Below are 20,288 nucleotides of genomic sequence, written 5' to 3'. Positions count from 1 at the left end.
GCACTGGGATTGTGCCCCGATTCAGCTGAGATCCAATTTCTAGGCCAAAGTGCTTTATCTCAGGAAGGTAGAAACCTTCAAGTACCAGCCTTGTTTCATGGAGAGCAAATCCTGTGTGCTGATCACAAAGCAGTGCACGGCCTAGTATATCCTGCACTGCTAGTTGTGGGAAGCAGTGCAGTGACAGGAAACAAGAATGAAGCTTAAAGAGGGCAAAGCAGACAGGAAAAGAAAGTTCCTTCTAAAAATGCATGTCATATGCAAACCGTTTATTTATCCTGATTTAACTGTTCTCCAAGTACTCTGCTAATTATGGTCATTTTGTGAATTGGCCAGGAAGCAACAGAGCGAATAAAGTTGAGAATTTTAGTTTATTTTATAACAAAAAATAATCCTCTACAATTCCCTTTCTCAAGCAATCTTTACATTCCATCAAAACAAAGAGCATATAATAATTCTAATCATAATAATACATACATAAAACAAAAGAAGCTGTTTGAAATGCTATATATATATTTAAAATAAGTTGTGTTAAAATACAAGAATTGCACTTTAGGAAATTGTGTTCTTATTACACAAGAACAAAAACAGCATCCCCAGGACCCTGCAGAATTGTTCTAAGGGCCATTAACCCTTGCGGTACTGAAAGTGTACTAATAATATAGCACAGCGTATTACTATGCAACATTTAGGACACCGAAAAATGTATATTCTTAAGATAAAACAAAACACTTTCCTAAGAAAATCACCTTTTGTGGATATTGCTTATTTAGTAACTTGTAAGTGTGATGGATGACACTGAAGAAACTTAAAATGCAAAAAAAGTGCTCTGGGATATGAATTTGAAAGATAATATTATTGTATTGATTTATAAGGTACAAAGAGCTTTACATGTACATGATCCTAAGCTTGCAGCACTATTGTAAGGTGCATGTGAACCTCCTCATGTGAAATCCATTCTATTAACCAATTGATTTGTATTTACATCATTCAAAATTCAACAAAAATCTTTACCATTAATTCTAAAAGATTATGAAATTGCCTTTTGTGATTCTAAAAGGGTCAGTAAAAATTCATAGGCTTTAAAGTTTGTTACATTGGAGTTATTCCAAAATCTTAGAATCATCTAGGATTTTCAAAAATGATAGTCTATGGAAGACTTTAATAAAGTCATTACTAAAATGTATTACTCTTTTCTACTTTGCTTAGTTTCTCCAGAAAGTACTCAAAGGTAATTGGCATTGACGATGGCAAGTGACCTTTGTTGTGAGCATAATTGCTCTCCATTGTACACCGTATCCATTAAAATGGATATAAGCACTGGCCATATACTTATAAAGTGGCTAAAGTAATGGTTCTTGTACTCAGATTAAGATTTGGACTGAACAGGTGAGGTATAACAGGCCTGGTGCCTTTAATGGACAATCATATTGATTTGGATATATATTACCTGAAGACAGGTGCAATTATAAATAAGAGTATAAAATATTAGGCCAATTATATGTTCACTTACAACAGAATGAAGTTGAATGATTTCAATTTAAAATACTTTGCTTTGAGCATTACTCCATGCAGTTATTAGCCACATCAGAGTCTGTTTCATTGACGTAGGAGGCATTCACTCTTTCTACTGATGGATATCTTTCATATTTTAAAAATGTGGTAGACCAGATCAAAGCAGAATTTATGACCAGATCTGATCGAACCAAGGCACCTTGCTAGTCCTTTAGTTCAATCATTGTTCATTTAAAAAAACAGGTTCTGCCTTTTAAGAGGAGGATTGTGGAGGTTAATCATTATATGTTGCACCAGGTATTATAAAATAAAACAAAAAATGTAACAAAGACAGAAACAAAGAATCAACTTCCTCAGCCAACGATAGTTAAAAACTTGCATTATATTTCAGTAGACTTGGAATGGAGTGGAAGAAAAGCATTTAAATATCATTTACATATTCAGTGATAAAAGTATTTGAAAGAAATCCAAGCATTAACAAAACATTGCCTGAGAAACACTTTAACCCCAAATAGTCTCACAAAAGCACTTTGCATAAAGCAGTTTCCCATTTTCTCCGGCTTAAACGTCGTTACAATGTGAAACTTTCAAGGTGCTTCTGATAATGGGAAAGCCATATCTGTGGATTAACTTCCTGCTTCAACATTCAATAATTACTCTCTCCTTAAACATTGCCTCAAAATTGACAAGGTCTCAGACTTAAACCCAGTAAACTGATTGAGATGATATTCTGAACATTAGAAAAAAAAGCTAAAGATTGTCCTGCATGAAAGCTGGTCGCATTAATAAAACTCGGTCTTATAATGTTCTGACTACAATAAGCAAGGCATTATTATGAACGTTTGTCTGCCACAATGCTAGTTAAAGAATATATTCAAGCACAGCAGTTAATAACTTTCTGTAATGTTGGAAAACGTTAGCTCTGGTGCCAGCAATCATCTGTACACAAATGCAATCCTGTTAAGAATAAGGTCCTTAAAAGCCTCTATCAGCAATCCAATTCTTCATTTATCGGGGTGGCCTGGAACTGCAGATACAGTCACACCGATCATGATGCTCCAGCTGGATGTCAACAAGGGCCATGTTCTTGTTTCTGTTCCTCCTGCGTGGCTGACCTGGTTCAGGTATAAATCTCAACACCTGAAATGAAACCATGTGTATCTTCAGAAAATAGGATTGTTTCATTGCCTTAATGTCCTTATTTCAAGTTTTGATCCTTGCACTCAAAGATCACAAAGATAAGCACAATTAAGGAAAGCCATTCAGTTAATACATAGAAGTTACAACATGGAAACAGGCCATTCAGCCTAACCATTCTGTGTCGGTGTTTACTTTTCAAGCAAGCAGATAGTCCTAATCACATTTTGATTTATCTCATCTTTCCACAGAATCCCCTGTCACAGCACCTAACTATCTTTTAAGTGACTCAAGAGCTTTTGCCTCCATTACTGTACTTAGTAAATCGTTCTAAGTATTAATTAGTTTTTGTGTGAGGAAGTGCTTCCTAATATCAGTCCTGAAGTTGCCCTTTACCAGCCTGTGCCTATGTCCTCTTGTCCTGAAGTCATGGTTTAACTTGAAATAATGTTCAGGATTAATATTTCTAGTTCATGTAGTATTTTATATTCCTCTATATGATCCCCTTTTAAACAAAAATGAGGAGTCCTAAGTTTTTCTAAGCTTTATAACTAAATCCTCTAACATTAGCCATCAATTTTGTTGCCCTTCTCTGCCTCACTTCCAGGAATTGAATATTTCCCTTCCACTTTAGTGAATAGAATGGAATATGGTATTCAAGATGCATCCAGACTAGAACATTGAACAACTTTAATATAATGGCCTCAGACATAAACTCTATTTACTTGTTAATATAGCTCAGTATTCTGTTTGCTTTGTTAATTGCTGTTCTGCAATGACTGCATTTGGTCAGAGTTGGGCCTGCTACATCACCCTGAGGCCTAGCTAATATGACGCTACTCATTAAGTAAGCATGTCCTCTATTTTTCTTTCAATGTTCAAGACATTGTATTGAATTTCATCTGTCATAATTCTTCTCGGTTACAAATATTGTCTAGATCCTTTCTAATTCTTCTGTTTGCTTTGCTAGACTCTACTGCTTCAATAGATTAGTATAATTTGCAAATCTGACCAACTTACATTGTGTTTCAGAAACCAGGTCATTGTAGATCGAAAATAGTAAAGGCCCCAGCATCAATCCTTGGGGCACTCTATTCAACACATCTCCACAGCCCGACATCACTCCTCTAACTAGTATTGGCTCCTCCCTCTCAATTCTTTAAGCATCTCCAGTTTCTAACTAGAATACCCATTGCCTTAAGATTGTGTAACAGCCTTTCATATAGAACTTTATCAAATGATTTCTGGAGGTTTAGATATATAATTGGGACGATTCTATGCTCCTGTGCTCCCAGTGGAGAGAATTGCTTATGAGGAATGCGACTCTGAGAATTGGGGCTACAATGTTGTAGCCTGTCTCCAAACCACACTCCTCAGTGATAGTGCGGGATCATGGAATCATCCATGATATCATGGAGTTTCCAATGCCACTTTGGATATCACTTCCTCAAATTTGTTTGGTCAGGCAGGATCTGCCCCTTCTGAAGCCACATTGTCTACAACTTACAGAGTTTCTTTCATATATAATCAATTCCATTATTTTCACAATACCTCAAAATATTATGGATGAGGAAGGCCATTCAGTCCATCTTAATTCATCCATCCAGAAGTGCCCCACTGCAGCAACTAATTGTTTCTTAAATGTTTTCAACTTCACTATTTTATGTGGGAGTCCCTTCCGTGTGTTAGTCTTTTTTAGTCTTTATGTGAAAAAGAATTTGCTAATATCAGTCCAAAATTTGTATTTTAGTAGTTTGAACCTGTGTCATAGAATCATAGGTTACAGCAAGGAAGGAGGCCATTCAGCCCATCAAGTCCATGCTGACTCTATGCAAGAGCGATCAAGCTAGTCCCACTGCCCCGCCCTATCCCCATAGCCCTGCACATTTTTTCATTTCAAGTACTTATCCAGTTCCCTTTTGAAGGTCATGATTAAATCTGCCTCCACCACTCCCTCGGCAGTGCATTCCAGATCCTAACCACTCGCTGTGTAAAAAAGTTTTTCCTCATATCACTTTAAGTCCTTTGACTAAATCACACAATTTAAGCAATATTCCAGATTTACCTTTTTCATACTCATAACTATCTTGTATACCTCTATTAGATCAGCAGACCAGAAACAGACTTGGATCCTCTGAAATAACATTTCCAGATGTAACTGCCTATCATCTTCTTGTGAGCAGGATATATGTATATACATTACAGGGCCACAAAGAAGCATCTAATTAAACTCCAGTGCCTGTAATTTTCATAGGGTTCTCCTGCTGTAAGTTTGGGGAAAGTGGCAGAAACCCCAGAGAAATAGAGTTAATGGCCATTTACACCATATCTCCAGGGTTTCCACTAATCTTCTGCCAAAATTAGAGTAGGAGATTGGGGAACCCCTGTGGAAATTCTACCTTTAGGTCTAATAGATGGTGTAAAGCTTATTAGGCCTGAGAGCGAAATGTCAGTACAAGTGCAACAAACTGCGCATGAACAAACTTGTGCAAAGAGGTCTTGGCTTTTAAGTAGAAGTTAAGGTTCTCTGGGAAAAGATGGTATTTATACCCACTGCTTCTTATTCTGAAATGTAGTATTCACGTCTTAAAGAAACCTAGAGGGAAGCTCAGTCACAAAAACTTTGTGTCATGAACTATATTTCATTGTGAGAGAACACATGAATAATAAAGAAATACAATGGACAAGCATTGATCCTAACCATCTAGGTAGTGTTGGCTCAATTCCAAATCATCTCAATAAATTTGTATCTGTTCCCTAACTACTAAAATGACCCTTTTGGGAGATTATGATATTGTAGCTGAAGCTAAATTCTCATATAACTATTTGTGAAGATTCAATAATCTTGTAAATGAAGTCACAATTAAGGAATGATCACTTAAAGACATCACTCTCCTGAAACTATCATTAACCACAGACATACTGGGTTTCTGCAGTTTGACAGGTCATTTTATGGCATACAAGATATGGAGTACAATGCACCAGTCATAGTTCACGGTTATCCACTGTCCTACATAACACCTTTGACTGTCATTTTGTATGTGTTGAATGTGATTGTACTCCTTTATGAATTGTGTATTTTTAAAATGATGCTGCTTTATTTATTTAATATAAAACTTTAAAGCAATTTTTAATATATATTTGTAAAGTGCTTGATTAGACAAGGAGAGCTACAAAATATTGCTGATGAAATAAACTTAATGAACAAAACTTGAATAACAATATGATTCATGCAGTTTGGGAAATATTCAAATCAGAACATTAAATGCTTATAAATACTGCATTCATTTATCCAGCTGGACAATTTGGAAAACATTCCACATTGAAGACAGTTACAGAAACATTTTAGGAGCTTCAAACACATGTGAGCAGATGATTTTGTGGATACAAGTTGAGTTATAGCCAATATAAGTCAACAAACATGTTTACCAAATCTTATTGATGCTTCAAGATTTATGACAGCTTGGGGACTTTCCCAAAGTGTTATTTCCCAGACATTTTTGTGGGTTGCTGACAACCACAGAAATTCACATTGGCGGACACATTATCAGACAAAACAGTTCACCGATGGAAAAAATATGCTCGGTGACTTTGTATGGCAATCAAATGGCATGTAGCAAGTGAGTTTATATCTAGTTTATACAAATTGAGTATTTCACAGATACTTCTATTGCTATTGAATATGTACTGACATGCACCTGTAACTTACTAGGAAACCAAGTGCATGTGAGTAATGTTAGGAAGGTAATTCTTTTTCAACAATCTTTCAAAACACTAAACAGTTTGCTTTAACATAGATTTTAACAACTGTAACCCTGTATTTGAAAGTCTTTTTTTAATTAAAAGAAATTGCTTTGATTGGAACTTTGCCCCTCTAGCTGTTTCAGAACAAGGAAGCAATGCATGGCCCAACTATTACAATGCAATACTGGTGGGGGGTGAATTGTTAGGTTCAGAAGTGCTGGCTACTAAAACGGCCAGAAGTTACACTGGGGGAAGATTTCATCTTTGTGCTGTGCATAAAAAATTGTAAACCTGTTAGACCACATTTGGAATACTGTGAACAGTTCTGGTCTCCATATTATAAAAAGGATATAGAGGCACTAAAGAAGGTGCAATTAAGATTTACTAGAATGATTCCAGAACTGAGAGGTTATACCTATCAAGACTGAGAGGTGACCTGATAGAGGCTTTTAAGATTATGAATGGGTTTGATAGGGCAGAAATAGAGAAGATATTTCCACTTGTGGGGGAGACCAGAACTAGGGGCCATAAATATAAGATAGTCACTAATAAATCCAATAGAGAATTCAAGAGAAACTTCTTTACCCAGAGAGTGGTTAGAATGTGGAACTCGCTACCACAAGGAGTACTTGAGGTGATTAGCATAGATGCTTTTAAGGGGAAGCTTGATCAACACATGAGGAAGAAAGGCATAGAAGGGTATGCTGATAGGATTAGATGAAGTAGGGAGGGAGGAGGCTCGTGTGGAGCATAAACACCAGCATGAACCTGTTGGGCTGAATGGCCTACTTCTGTGCTGTACATTCTATGTAATTCTACCAATTACAGGTTTATGATTTTTTTTTTAAGACAGTCGCACGTAGGAAATCTTTTGTACTGCTTAAAATAGTAGGCTATTCTGCTCCATAATAATTTTGCAGCTTCACAGAAACTATGCAGTGTTTATATAGACATAAATAATTTGATACACATTATCAGGTCCAACAAACCATTTGCCTAAATGGGGTAGAAGTTTTCAAGCTAAGTTAGCTTGCTGTTTCCGGCATTCTAAACTTTAATATACCAACAAATCATTGATCCTGTAACTGCACGCACTGCAATGCATTGCTGTGGGTATAACTCTGTATTTTCAGAAAGTTCTTGTTGTTTTCATATTTGGAGAATAGTGTGAAGTAGTGGATGGATTCAGTAGCTGATTAACAGTCTGGCAGGCCACATAGTGCCTTTCACGACCTCAGAACGTCCCAAAGTGTTTTGCAGCCAATTAAATCACTGTATAGGAAGCACAGTAGCCAATTTGCACACAGCAAGGTCCCACAAACACCATTGAGATAATGACCAGATAATCTGTTGTAGTGATGTTGGTTGAGGGATAAATATTGGTCAGGAGACTGAGGAGAACTCCCCTTCTCTTTTTTGAATAGTGCTGTGGGATCTTTTATGTCCTCCTGAGAGGGCAGACGGGCCTTCAGTTTAACATCTCATCCAAAAGATGGCATCTTTGACAATGCAGCACTCCCTCCATATTGCACTGAAGTGTTAGCCTCTATTAAGTGCACAACTCTCTGGAGTGGGATTATGAATCCATAACCTTCTGAACTCAGAGGCAAGAGTGCTACCACTGAGCTACAGCTTTATGAACAACAACAACAACTTGCATTTATATACCACCTATAATGTAGTAAAATGTCCCAAGGCGCTTCACAGGAGCGATTATCGATCAAAATTTGACATCAAGCCACATAAGGAGATATTAGGACAGGGTGACCAAAAGCTTGGTCAAAGAGGTAGGTTTTAAGGAGCATCTTAAAGGAGGAGAGAGAGGTAGAGAGGCAGAGAGGTTTATGGAGGGAATTCCAGAGCTTAGCGCCTAGGCAGCTGAAGGCACGGTCGCCAATGTTGAAGCAATTAAAATCGGTGATGCGCAAGAGGCAAGAATTGGAGGAGTGCAGAGATCTCGGAGGGTTGTAGGGCTGGAGGAGGATACAGAGATCGGGAGGGGTGAGGCCATGGAGGGATTTGAAAACAAGGATGGGAATTTTTAAAATCGAGGCGTTCTCGGACCGGGAGCCAATATAGGTCAGCGAGCACAGGAGTGATGGGTAAGTGAGACTTGGGGTACGGCAACAGAGTTTTGGAAGAGTTCAAATTTATGGAGGGTAAAAGATTAATTAAAGACTAGAGCTTTGGAAGGAATTGTGCTGTAACTGCTGGGTAAGCTAGGACAATGAAGGCAGGTAGCTTTCTTCATTAGTCCTGTCCTCATCCAAACTACTCTTCTTTGGATTTCTGATTTGGTGAAACTTGTTCCTTTCAATACGTTGTATTTAGGCTCTTGCTATTCTGGTATGTAATTACCATCTGTGTTTTGGTCTTCTGTTAGATTTTTCTGGACAGCTAGTTTACCTTCTACTTGTATGATTCAGCAGTTCTAGGTAACTGTTTCTTGGGTGTGAGATTCATTATTGCAATATTATCAACAAATATCTACCAGATACTAAAAATTTGATTTCGGGTATTAGTGCTAAATGACATATTTGTTTTCTTCTTCCAAATGACCCATAACTCATTGTTGGAAAGCAAAGCTGGATGAGGTTCACTTCTAAGCATATATTTGATGAGTGAAAACTGAGCAATTAAGGGAGTCAAGGGTTTATGTTGCTAAACAGGTCATTAAGCTGAACCTATAGACAATTACAGCATAAGGAGGTCTGATGTCACTAAGCAGTTGAATACTTTCAATATCACGACCTGATTGTTGTTAATTTGTAATCAGTTCAGTATTGACTACAAAGTTGGCAAGTGATTGTACTTTAGTCTTGCCCCCAATAGTGACTAATCCAAAAAGTGTCTATTCTTCTTTCACAATACTAAATACAGTAGATGACTGCTGACATTGCTGTCAATGTAATTCAGGTCAATTAATCTTTGTTTACCAAAGGCAATCTTTAGCAATATTTGAATTATCACCCAAAGGATTACTTTTATAGAAAAGGTTTGAGCAAGTGGGTATCTGCATGACACATCTTTCAAGAAGGTTGAAGCAGTTGATGTGAACCTCATTGTGAAGGAGATCTTAGATCTAGTTGATGTGCCTGCTCGTATACCCAGAACACAAAGTAATTTCCACACTGCCTATCAGGAATATCAAAAAAAGCTTTCAACTGAATCCCTTCCAAATTCATTATGCATAAAAAGCTTTCAGCTTAAACGGGACAAAAAGGGCTTTGATTGATCAGGACTGTGACTGAAGCAATGACTGCTGCCTGACTAGATATTAAAACTAATTTTCCCTGTCTGAGCTGCTTCACAATTCAAGAATAATTGGCCTCATGAGTGACCTTATCCCTTCAGATGTTAAAAGTCAGGCTTTAAAAACTACAGCTGGACTTCCATGTGAAGTGAAGCACAAAAGGCAAGCAGGCTCGAGTTTGAATTTTTACTCTTCAACTTTACATTAGTTCATGAATATAAATCAGTTTAGAGGCTTGCTGTAGTGCTGATATGCTTAAATCTGTGAGAACTATTTACGGCCAATATTTGAAGGTTCAGCATAATTATTCAAGGATTTTGCCAGTTAATGGGATGGTAAGATATAGCACAGCCATTTAAGAAATAGAATTCTCATGTCAAAGCTTCTATCTAGCAAGTGTTGTAATGCAGTGTTCCCATAATTTTTGACTTCTGTCTGCAAGGCAAGTGATGGACAGAACACTATCCATTTGGAAATGTCTGTATGAGTTTCAGTATCAAAGATTGAACTGTAGCAGTGGAAGCATTCAAAGTTATGCCCTGAATGCCCCAGTTTTGGATGCTCCTTCTAGTAAACTCTTGGGATAGAAATTGCCAAAGGAAAACCCACTTTTGGATTTTTCCAACTATGACAACACTGCAGTTAACTGTGGTTATGAGATCATATCCAGCATGTGTACTCTCACATGTGCTATGATTCCTCAGTCTCAGCCCAGGTTGCACCATGCTCAGACCATTTGAGTCTGTTAAGATGTTGATGTTGAGTTTATTGTGTTTGCCTAGTCTCACTGCTGACTGAGAACATGAATGAGGTTAGTGCTGTATTACTGGGGGCAATTTTAACCCTCAAGAACGGGTGGGGTGGGGGTGGGTGGGCAGTAAAAATAGTTGATTTCTTCAGCAGAACTGCATCCTGGCTCCAATGTGCCCACTTCCGGGTTTAACCCAGGCGTGTTAGGGTGCACACATGCACTAGAAACCCGGAAGTCTCGTCCCCAGAGAGGGGACCAACGGAGAGGCCGAAGTTGCAGGAGGAACATCCCACGTGAGAGGGTCTACAGGCAGAGGCTGAGCTTCCCGGACCTCTCTAAGGAGCAGTGCCTACACAGGCTCAGATTGAGTCAGCAGGTGGTCGCAGACATCTGCAGCCTCCTTCAGGAAGAGCTACTCCCGGCTGGACCTAGTGGCCACGCATTGCCCGTTGCAGTTAAAGTCACCACTGCCCTCAATTTCTTCACCTCTGGATCCTTCAATGGCACCACCGGTGACACCTCCAGGGTGTGTCAGCCGTCTGCACATATGTGTATATGACAGGTGACGGATGGCTTGTTTGCTAGGGCATCCGACTACATGAACTTCCCCCGTGATGACGTCAGCCAGAATGAGAGGGCAGTGGATTTCAACTCTGGATGGCTTCCCATGGGTGCAGGGTGCAATTGATTGCACGCATGTAGCAATCCAAGAGCCTCCACATGAGCCAAGAGTGTTCATAAACCGAAAGGGCTATCACTCCATTAATGCACAGCTGGTGCGCGACCACCGGAAGAGATTTCTGCAGGTGTGTGCCAGATTCCTTGGCAGCTGTCATGATTCATTCATTTTGCGCATCCATGATGAAGCAAATGAAAGGGCACTTTCACAGACGGGACGTAATAATGGCCAAGATGCGGTAGTGGTGATAATGATTAAATTTAATGTGGCATAACGAGAGGTAAGCTGCCTACAGAGACCTTATGGGTTGAATTGAGAAATAGGAAGGGATCTAAGACTATAGTGGGAGATGTGTATAGGACCACTGGCAGCAGCTATGAAGTGCTAGATTCTATAAATGCAGAGATTAGACAAGCGTGCAACAAAGGCATAGTGGTCTTAATGGGGGACTTTAACCTTCACATAGATTGGGAAAAGCAGACTAGCAACTGTCAGAAAGGTAGTAAATTTCTTGAATGTGTCCAGGATAGTTTTCTACAGCAGTATGTCCTAGGGGCAACAAGGGGGCACGCCATACTAGATTTAGTAATGAGTAATGAACCAGATTTAGTTAACAGCTTAACTGTGCGTGAACATCTATCCAATAGTGATCATAACATGATCGAGTTCAATGTGGTGTTTGAAAGGGAAAAAAGTGAATCAGCTGCTAAGATTCTAGACTTCAATGGGATGAGACAGAGACTGTCCACAGTAAACTGGGCAAATCTGTTAATGGGTAAAATGACTGATGATCAGTGGGAAATGATTAAAGAAACATTTAACGTGATACAGAATCGGTTTATATCCCTGAGGGGCAAGAACTCTACTTGCCAAAAAAAAACAGCCATGGACAACTAAAGAGGTAAGAGACAGTATAAGACATAAGGAAAGGGCATACAAAAAGGCAAAAAATGGCACAGATCCTGACGAATGGGAAAGATACAAAGATCAACAAAGGGTCACAAAACAGATAGTAAGGGCTACAAAAAGAGAGCATGAAAAGAAACTTGCAAGGGATATCAAAACCAATATGAAGAACTTTAATAGATATATTAGGAAAAAGAGGGTGGTCAGGAGCAGTGTTGGCCCCTTAAAAACTGAAAGTGGGCATATTGTCATTGACAATGGGGAAATGGCGGATATGTTGAATAATTACTTTGCGTCAGTATTTACAGTAGAAAAAGAGGATAGCATGCCGGAAATCCCAAGAAAACGAATACTGAATCGGGGACAGGGACTCAATAAAATTAACATAAGTAAAACAACAGTAATGAAGAAAATAATAGCACTAAAGAGTGACAAATCCCCAGGACCAGATGGTTTCCATCCCAGGGTTTTAAAGGAAGTAGGTGAGCACATTGCAGATGCCCTAACTATAATTTTTCAAAGTTCTCTAGATTCAGGAACTGTCCCTCTAGATTGGAAAATTGCACATGTCACTCCACTTTTTAAGAAAGGAGAAAGAGGGAAACCAGGGAATTATAGACCAGTTAGCCTAACATCTGTTGTGGGGAAAATGCTGGAGTCTATAATTAAGGATAGGATGACGGAGCACCTCGAAAATTTTCAGTTAATCAGAGAGAGCCAGCATGGATTTGTGAAAGGTAGGTCGTGCCTGACAAACCTGATTGAATTTTTTGAAAAGGTGACTAAAGTAGTGGACAGGGGAATGTCAATGGATGTTATTTATATGGACTTCCAGAAGGCATTTGATAAGGTCCCACATAAGAGACTGTTAGCTAAGATAGAAGCCCATGGAATCGAGGGAAAAGTACGGACTTGGTTAGGAAGTTGGCTGAGCGAAAGGCGACAGAGAGTAGGGATAATGGGAAGGTACTCACATTGGCAGGATGTGACTAGTAGAGTCCCGCAGGGATCTGTCTTGGGGCCTCAATTATTCACAATATTTATTAACGACTTAGATGAAGGCAGAGAAAGTCTCATATCTAAGTTTGCCGATGACACAAAGATTGGTGGCATTGTAAGCAGTGTAGATGAAAACATAAAATTACAAAGGGATATTGATAGATTAGGTGAATGGGCAAAACTGTGGCAAATGGAATTCAATGTAGGCAAATGTGAGGTCATCCACTTTGGATCAAAAAAGGATAGAAAAGGGTACTTTCTAAATGGTAAAAGTTAAAAACAGTAGATGTCCAAAGGGACTTAGGGGTTCAGGTACATAGATCATTGAAATGTCATGAACAGGTGCAGAAAATAATCAATAAGGCTAATGGAATGCTGGCCTTTATATCTAGAGGACTAGAGTACAAGGGGGCAGAAGTTATGCTGCAGCCACATAAAACCCTGGTTAGACCGCACCTGGAGTACTGTGAGCAGTTCTGGGCACCGCACCTTCGGAAGGACATACTGGCCCTGGAGGGAGTGCAGCATAGGTTTACTAGAATGATACCCGGACTTCAAGGGTTAAGTTACGAGGAGAGATTACACAAATTGGGGTTGTATTCTCTGGAGTTTAGAAGGTTAAGGGGTGATCTGATCGAAGTTTATAAGATATTAAGGGGAACAAATAGGGTGAATAGAGAGAAACTATTTCCGCTGGTTGGGGATTCTAGGAGTAGGGGGCACAGTCTAAAAATTAGAGCCAGACCATTCAGGAGTGAGATTTGAAAACACTTCTACACACAAAGGGTGGTAGAAGTTTGGAACTTTCTTCCGCAAACGGCAATTGATGCTAGCTCAATTGCTAAATTTAAATCTGAGATAGATAGCTTTTTGGCAACCAAAGGTATTAAGGAATATGGGCCAAAGCCAGGTATTTGGAGTTAGATCACAGATCAGCCATGATCTTATCAAATGGCGGAGTGGGCTCGAGGGGCTGAATGGCCTACTCCTGTTCCTATGTTCCTATGTTGTATAACAAAAAAATATATAAATGAACAACATAACATTTCATCATACAGCCTTGTGCTTACCCTTGGTGAACTATAATTGCTTAATCTTTCGCTTCCTACCACTTCTACATGGTGCATCCCCTATGGCTTCAACAGAGGTAGTGGAAGATTTCTCAGAAAATTGCTATGACTGCTGAGATGCTCTTGGCCTACACCTTCTGGGTTTGGAGCCCTTGAAGGCCCCGCCAAAGTCTGCTCCACCTGCACCTGTGCAGGGACAGACTCGGCCATCTGGAGGGGTTGCAGAATTGCGGATACTGGTTGAGGTGGGCTAATGGGTGAGTCATGGGAACGCTTTGAGATGAGTCCCCACTTCCATATCCCCTTTCGCCATCATCCCTCTCCCAAGCCAGCGCAACTGGAATGGAACCAGAGTCCTAGCAGAAAGGATAAATAGAGCAGTGCATATGGCTTTAAACTAGCAAGATGGGGGGAGAGATCTGGTAGCAATAACAAAAGCTTAAAGATAAAAGAAACAGGCGATGAGTGTAAAGGTCAGACCAGGGTAAGGAATAAAGATAACATAAACGATCAAGGAACAAATACAGTTATAAAACAGAAGTATAAGTGGACTGTTAAAAATGAAGTAGAAGGAACAACTATTAAAGATGAATTAAACTGCCTGTACAGCAATGTACACAGCGTCCAAAATAAAATGGGAGAACTAGAGACAATAATCAGTAGCAAAGAACCAGATGTAGTGGGAATAACTGAAACATGGCTACATACAGAACAGGACTGGCAACTAAATATTGCAGGTTATAACATAATCAGAAAAGATAGGAAAGGAAGAAGTGAGGGGGGTGGAGTAGCTGTGCTAATTAGAGATAACATAATGGCAGTAGAAAAAAGGGACATAACTAACAGAAGTCTAGAAACAGAATCCATATGGATGGAAATAAAAGATAAGAAGGGATCCATAGCACTAATAGGGGTAGACTATAGACCACCTGATAGTGGAAAGGAGGTGGAGGAAGAAATATGTAAGCAAATATGCAAAGTGAGTAAAGGACACAGAATCATGGGAGACTTTAACTATCCCCAAATAAACTGGCAAGAAGAGCTAGCTAAAGGGGTAGAGGGAATTGAGTTTTTGCAATGTGAGCTGGATTTCTTTCTTACTCAGTATATAAAAAGCCCAACAAGAGAGGAAGCACTGCTGAATCTAGTAATGGGAAATGAACCAGAACAGGTAAGAGAAGTAAGTGTAGGGAAACATCTAGGCAATAGCAATCATAATATAATAAGCTTTACAATAAAGAGGGTTGAGAAGGACACAAGTAAGACAAAGACCAAAGTAAAAAATTGGAAAAAAGTTGATTTTCAGGGGATGAGAATGGAACTAAGGAAAATAAACTGGAAAAATGTATTGATAAACAAAGAAATAGAACAGCAGTGGGAAACATTTAAAACAGTGATCAATAGAGTCCAGGAGAAATATATCTCACTGAAAAGCAAGAACAAACTAATCAGTTATGACACACCATGGATAAACAAAGAAATAAGGGCAAAATTGAAACTAATGAAAAAGGCAAACTCCAAGTACATAGACAACAAAGGAGCGGATGACAAAAGGGAATATGAAAAGGTTAGGAAAGAAATCAAAAAACAATTAGGAAGGCAAAGAGAAACTACAAAATTAAATTGTGAAAGAATATAAAAAGAAATACAGACACATAAACAACAAAAGAAAAATCAAGGAATGGACAAGATAAACTCACATGTAATGACTGCGAAATGGCAGAAATAAATAATTACTTTGCCTCAGTATTTACCAGGGAGACTAATATGGTGGGCATGACATTAGAAGAAGAGATCAAAAATGATATAAAGATATTTAAGATAGAAAGTGGGGAGATAATTGATAAACTAATCAAACTTAGAGAGGATAAAATCCCTGGTCCAGATGGATTGCATCCACGAACATTAAAATAAGTTAGGGAAGAGATAGCAGAGGCACTATTACATATGTATAAAAATTCATTAGAAAAGGGAATAGTGCCAGAGGACTGGCAGACAGCTAATGTGGTTCCTATATTTAAAAAGAGACATGGAAGAAGTCCAGGGATCTATAGACCAATTAGCTTAACGCGGTGGTAGGAAAGGTAATAGAATCCTTACTCAAAGATGTAATAGGAAAACATCTAGATACCAAAAATATAATAAAGAATAGTCAGCACGGTTTTCAAAAAGGAAGATCATGCTTGATCAACCTCATTGAATTCTTTGAAGAAGTAACAGAAAGGGTAGACAAGGGTAATATATTTGGATTTTCAAAAGGCCTTCAGTATGGTACCACATAGCAGACTCATGCCTAAGATCAGAACATGTGGATTCAGGGGACAAGTAGCAGAATGGATAGCAAACTGGTTACAAAACAGAAAACAGAGAGTAGGTATATCTCAGACTGGCAAAAGGTGGGAAGTGATGTTCCATAAAGATTGGCGCTGGGACCACTGTTGTTCACCATTTATATAAATGATTTGGATTCGGGCATTGGAAGTACAATTTCAAAATTTGTGGACGACACCAAATTGGGGGGGTTTAGTTAATACTGAGGAGAACTGCGACAAAATACAGGAAGGCATTAATAAGCTTGCAAAATGGGCGTGTAATTAGCAAATGAATTTCAATGTAGATAGTGTGAGGTGGTACATTTTGGTAGGAAGAACAAAGAGGCCACATACTCCTTGTAAAATAAAGAGTCTAAGGCCATAAAAAAAGCAAACGAAGCAGTGGGGTTCATTTCTAGAGGGATAGAATTAAAAAGCAGAGAAGTTATGTTAAACTTGTATGGAACCATGGTTAGACCACACTTGGAGTTCTGGTCTCCATATTATAAAAAAAGATATAGAGGCACTGGGGAAAGTACAAAAAAGATTTACCAGGATGATACCAGAACTGAAAGGTTATATGTATCAGGAAAGATTGAACAGGCTGAGGCTCTTTTCTCAAGAAAAGAGAAGACTGAGGGGTGACCTGATAGAGGTCTTTAAGATTACTAAAGGGTTTGATAGGGTAGATGTAGAGAAGATGTTTCCACTTGTGGGGGAGACCAGAACTAGGGGGCCATAAATATAAGATAGTCACTAATAAACCCAACAGGGAATTCAGGAGAAACTTCTTCACCCAAAGAGTGGTTAGAATGTGGAACTCGCTACCACAAGGAGTAGTTGAGGCGACTAGCATAGATGCATTTCAGAGAAAGCTAGATAAACACATGAGGGAGAAAGGAATAGAAGGATATCCTGATAGGGTTAGATGGTGTAGGGAGGGAGGAGGCTCGTGTGGAACATAATCACTGGCATGGACCTGTTTGGGTCAAATGGTCTGTTTCTGTGCTGTACTTTCTATGTAATTCTATGTAACATCACTGCCACCACTCTGCTTGACAGGGGATTGGTGAACAGACATGCCGTGTTGTAAGGCCACGGATAAGGTTTTTGTCATCCTGTTTAAGGTGGCAGATATGTTGGCATCCAGAGTCTGCACGGCCGTGGTCATGGTCTGCACAGACTCATTTGAGAGCCATGCATGGAGCTCAATGGAGGTTGCCACTCTCTCCATTGCAGACATTCTCGCGTTTACCTGCGTCAACAATGGAATAGCAATGGAGGTGGACCCCTCCATCCTCTCCACTATTGTGGAGAGTGTGCGCGGCACGTTTTCCAGTACCTCACAAAGGTGCAGCTGTACCTCAATCATTCTCCTTTTCAACGATGGCCCCCGTGGTTCAGCATCTGGGTGCAGCTGAGCAGAGCTTGGAGAGGAGTGTGCCCCACGATGTGGACTCTCCACAGCAGCCCCTTCCACAAGTGTCTGCTCACGTACACTTGTGAGTGATGGATCACCAGTTGACAACACAACTATCTGTCAAACAGGACCCACCGCAGTGCGAGTATCTGCGCTGGTGCATTGCTCTATGTCCTGTGACGGTGCACCCTCAGAAGCATTGAGGTCCTCTGAGGAATCGATGTCTTCCATTCCCCCTGATTGTTCTTGAAATCGTGAAGGCCCTGGAAGACAACAGAAAGCCATATGAATTATTCATCGGAAAAGTGACAATCTTTCCTATGACCATACTGAGGTCTAGCACAGTTCACTCATTGATAAAATCAATTCATCATGTGCGTGAAAGATGTTAAAGTTCTCTCACCAGCTATCTGCAGGTTCCCACTCTCTCCATCTCCGATGGAGAGGCATGCAACTGTCCCACTTATTTCCATGGCCTCCTCCTCCAAATCTGTCAGCTCCACTATATGTGGTGCATCACCTCCAGTTCCGGTCCTCTCCCTTGCATTTTGAGCTGTCTTCTCCTACAAGTGGAGAAAGAACAGACCTGTGAGTGACTGAAGGTGATGTTTTCACCCTATGAATGCATTGTTTTGGGTGAGGCTGACAATGAAACAGATGCATAAAAGGGTGACTATCAGACAGATGCATCACATTGCATCAGGACTGGGGTGAGTGGCAGTGGTGGTGCATGAATGGAGAGTTGAGGAAGTGCATAGAAAGTGAAGGATGGTTGATGCTGAAACTTAACTGGGTGTGAGGAGTTATGTGATGGAGTCGGCGTGCCAACACAGAGTGAAGAGGTGGGTGCTGTTGCACAACACAGGATGTGGGGGAATCAGCAAATGTACTCACTTTTCCTGACCTGGTTAGGTCATTAAAATGCTTCCTGCACTGCAGCCAAGACTTGGGCACAGTGCTGCTGCTGCTGACCTCTTCATGCCTTCCTGGTGGCAGAAGCAGGTTTCTTCCTCCTATCACCTGGGTATAACACCTCCCTCGTGCTTCTCACAGCAGCAAGTAGTATCTCAAGGGAGGTGTCCGTGAACCTGGGTGCTGCCTTTGCTCTGTGTCCTTCCATTTCCCTTTTTCCTCTTTTCTCTTTCAAAATCCATTTTTACATTGGTTCTTTAAATAGTGGAGTTCAGATCACGTCATGCAGGTGCGTAGTACACCCGCTGCGCAGCTTGGAGACACGGAACCAGGAAGTAATATTAAGTGCTTTCAATTGAGTTGTGATCGCACAATCCAACGTGCTCAAATTACTTCCGGGTTTTCCATGGGATTATTTACCCACCCGCTGATTTCCCGCCTCCATGCTAAAATCATGCCCATTGTGTCAAATGAATGTGTTTGTAAGACATAATAACATAAGACATATGAAATAGGAGCAGGAGTAGGCCATACAACCCCTTGAGCCTGCTCCACCATTCATTAAGATCATGGTTGATCTTCTACCTCAACTCCACTTTCCTGCCCTATCCCAGTATCCCTTGATTCCCTTAGTGTTCAAAAATCTATCGATCTCAATCTTGAATATACTCAACGATTCAGCCCCTCTGGGGTAGAGAATTCCAAAGATTCACAAGTCTCTGAGTGAAGACATTTTTCCTATCTTGGTCCTAAATGGCCGACCCCTTATCTTGAGACTATAACCCCTAGTTGTAGACTATCCAGCCAGGGGAAACAGCCTCTTAGCCTTAGCCTCTACCCTGTCAAGCCCTCTAAGAATTTTATACGTTTCAATGTGATCACCTCTCATTCTTCTAAACTCCAGAGAATATAGGCCCATTTTACTCAATCTTTCCTCATTGGACAACCCTCTCATCCCATGAAACAATCTAGTGAACCTTCGTTGCACCTCCTCTAAGGCAAGTATATCCTTCCTTAGGTAAGGAGACCAAAACTGTATACAGTATTTCAGGTGTGGTCTCACCAGAGCCCAACATAATCGCAGTAAGACCTCCTTACTCTTATACTCCAACCCCCATGCAATAAAGGCTAACATACCATTTGCCTTTCTAATTGGTTCTTGTACCTGCATGTTAACTTTCTGTGATTCTTGTAAAGAACACTTAAATCCCTCTGAACACCAACATTTCTGAGTCTCTCACCTTTTAAAAAATATTCTGCTTTTCTATTCTTCCTACTAAAGACGTCTTGGTCTATGCTTCCACTTACAAATAAGGAGTCCTGATTTCAATTTGAGGAAAACTATAGCGTCCGCCCTTATTCTTGATCTTTAACACTACTGTATTTAACAAACACATTTATTTTACATTCTGTACATTAAATTTTGTACAAAAAAATCTTTGTGTAAAAATGAGCTTGACGTGTTTAAAAAAAATTACAGCACAGAAAGGTATTTTGTCATTTAGGCCAAGGTCTTAAACTTATGTTGTAGCCTCTGTTCTTAAATATTGTGCAGAGTAGTAATCTGTGAATAATGGAGTCTCTGACCTC

General features: G+C 39.8%; 1 protein-coding gene across 2 annotated transcripts in view; it reads right to left on the bottom strand.

Annotated features, from left to right (window-relative positions):
- Positions 1 to 352: 352 nt before the first annotated feature.
- pdgfd (platelet derived growth factor d) overlaps positions 353 to 20,288 on the bottom strand; it is a 128,523-nt gene continuing 108,587 nt past the window's right edge. For both annotated transcript variants that reach the window (XM_067986145.1, XM_067986144.1), the window contains exon 7: positions 353 to 2,655. In XM_067986145.1, coding sequence (XP_067842246.1) covers positions 2,524 to 2,655 — 132 coding nt within the window. In that variant the 3' untranslated portion in view covers positions 353 to 2,523. The remainder of the gene's footprint in view (positions 2,656 to 20,288) is intronic.

The sequence above is a fragment of the Heptranchias perlo genome, chromosome 6 (genome assembly GCF_035084215.1).
Source record: "Heptranchias perlo isolate sHepPer1 chromosome 6, sHepPer1.hap1, whole genome shotgun sequence".
Classification (NCBI taxonomy): domain Eukaryota; kingdom Metazoa; phylum Chordata; class Chondrichthyes; order Hexanchiformes; family Hexanchidae; genus Heptranchias; species Heptranchias perlo.
Note: the sequence above shows the minus strand (reverse complement) of the source record. Positions and strands in the feature narration are given on the sequence as shown.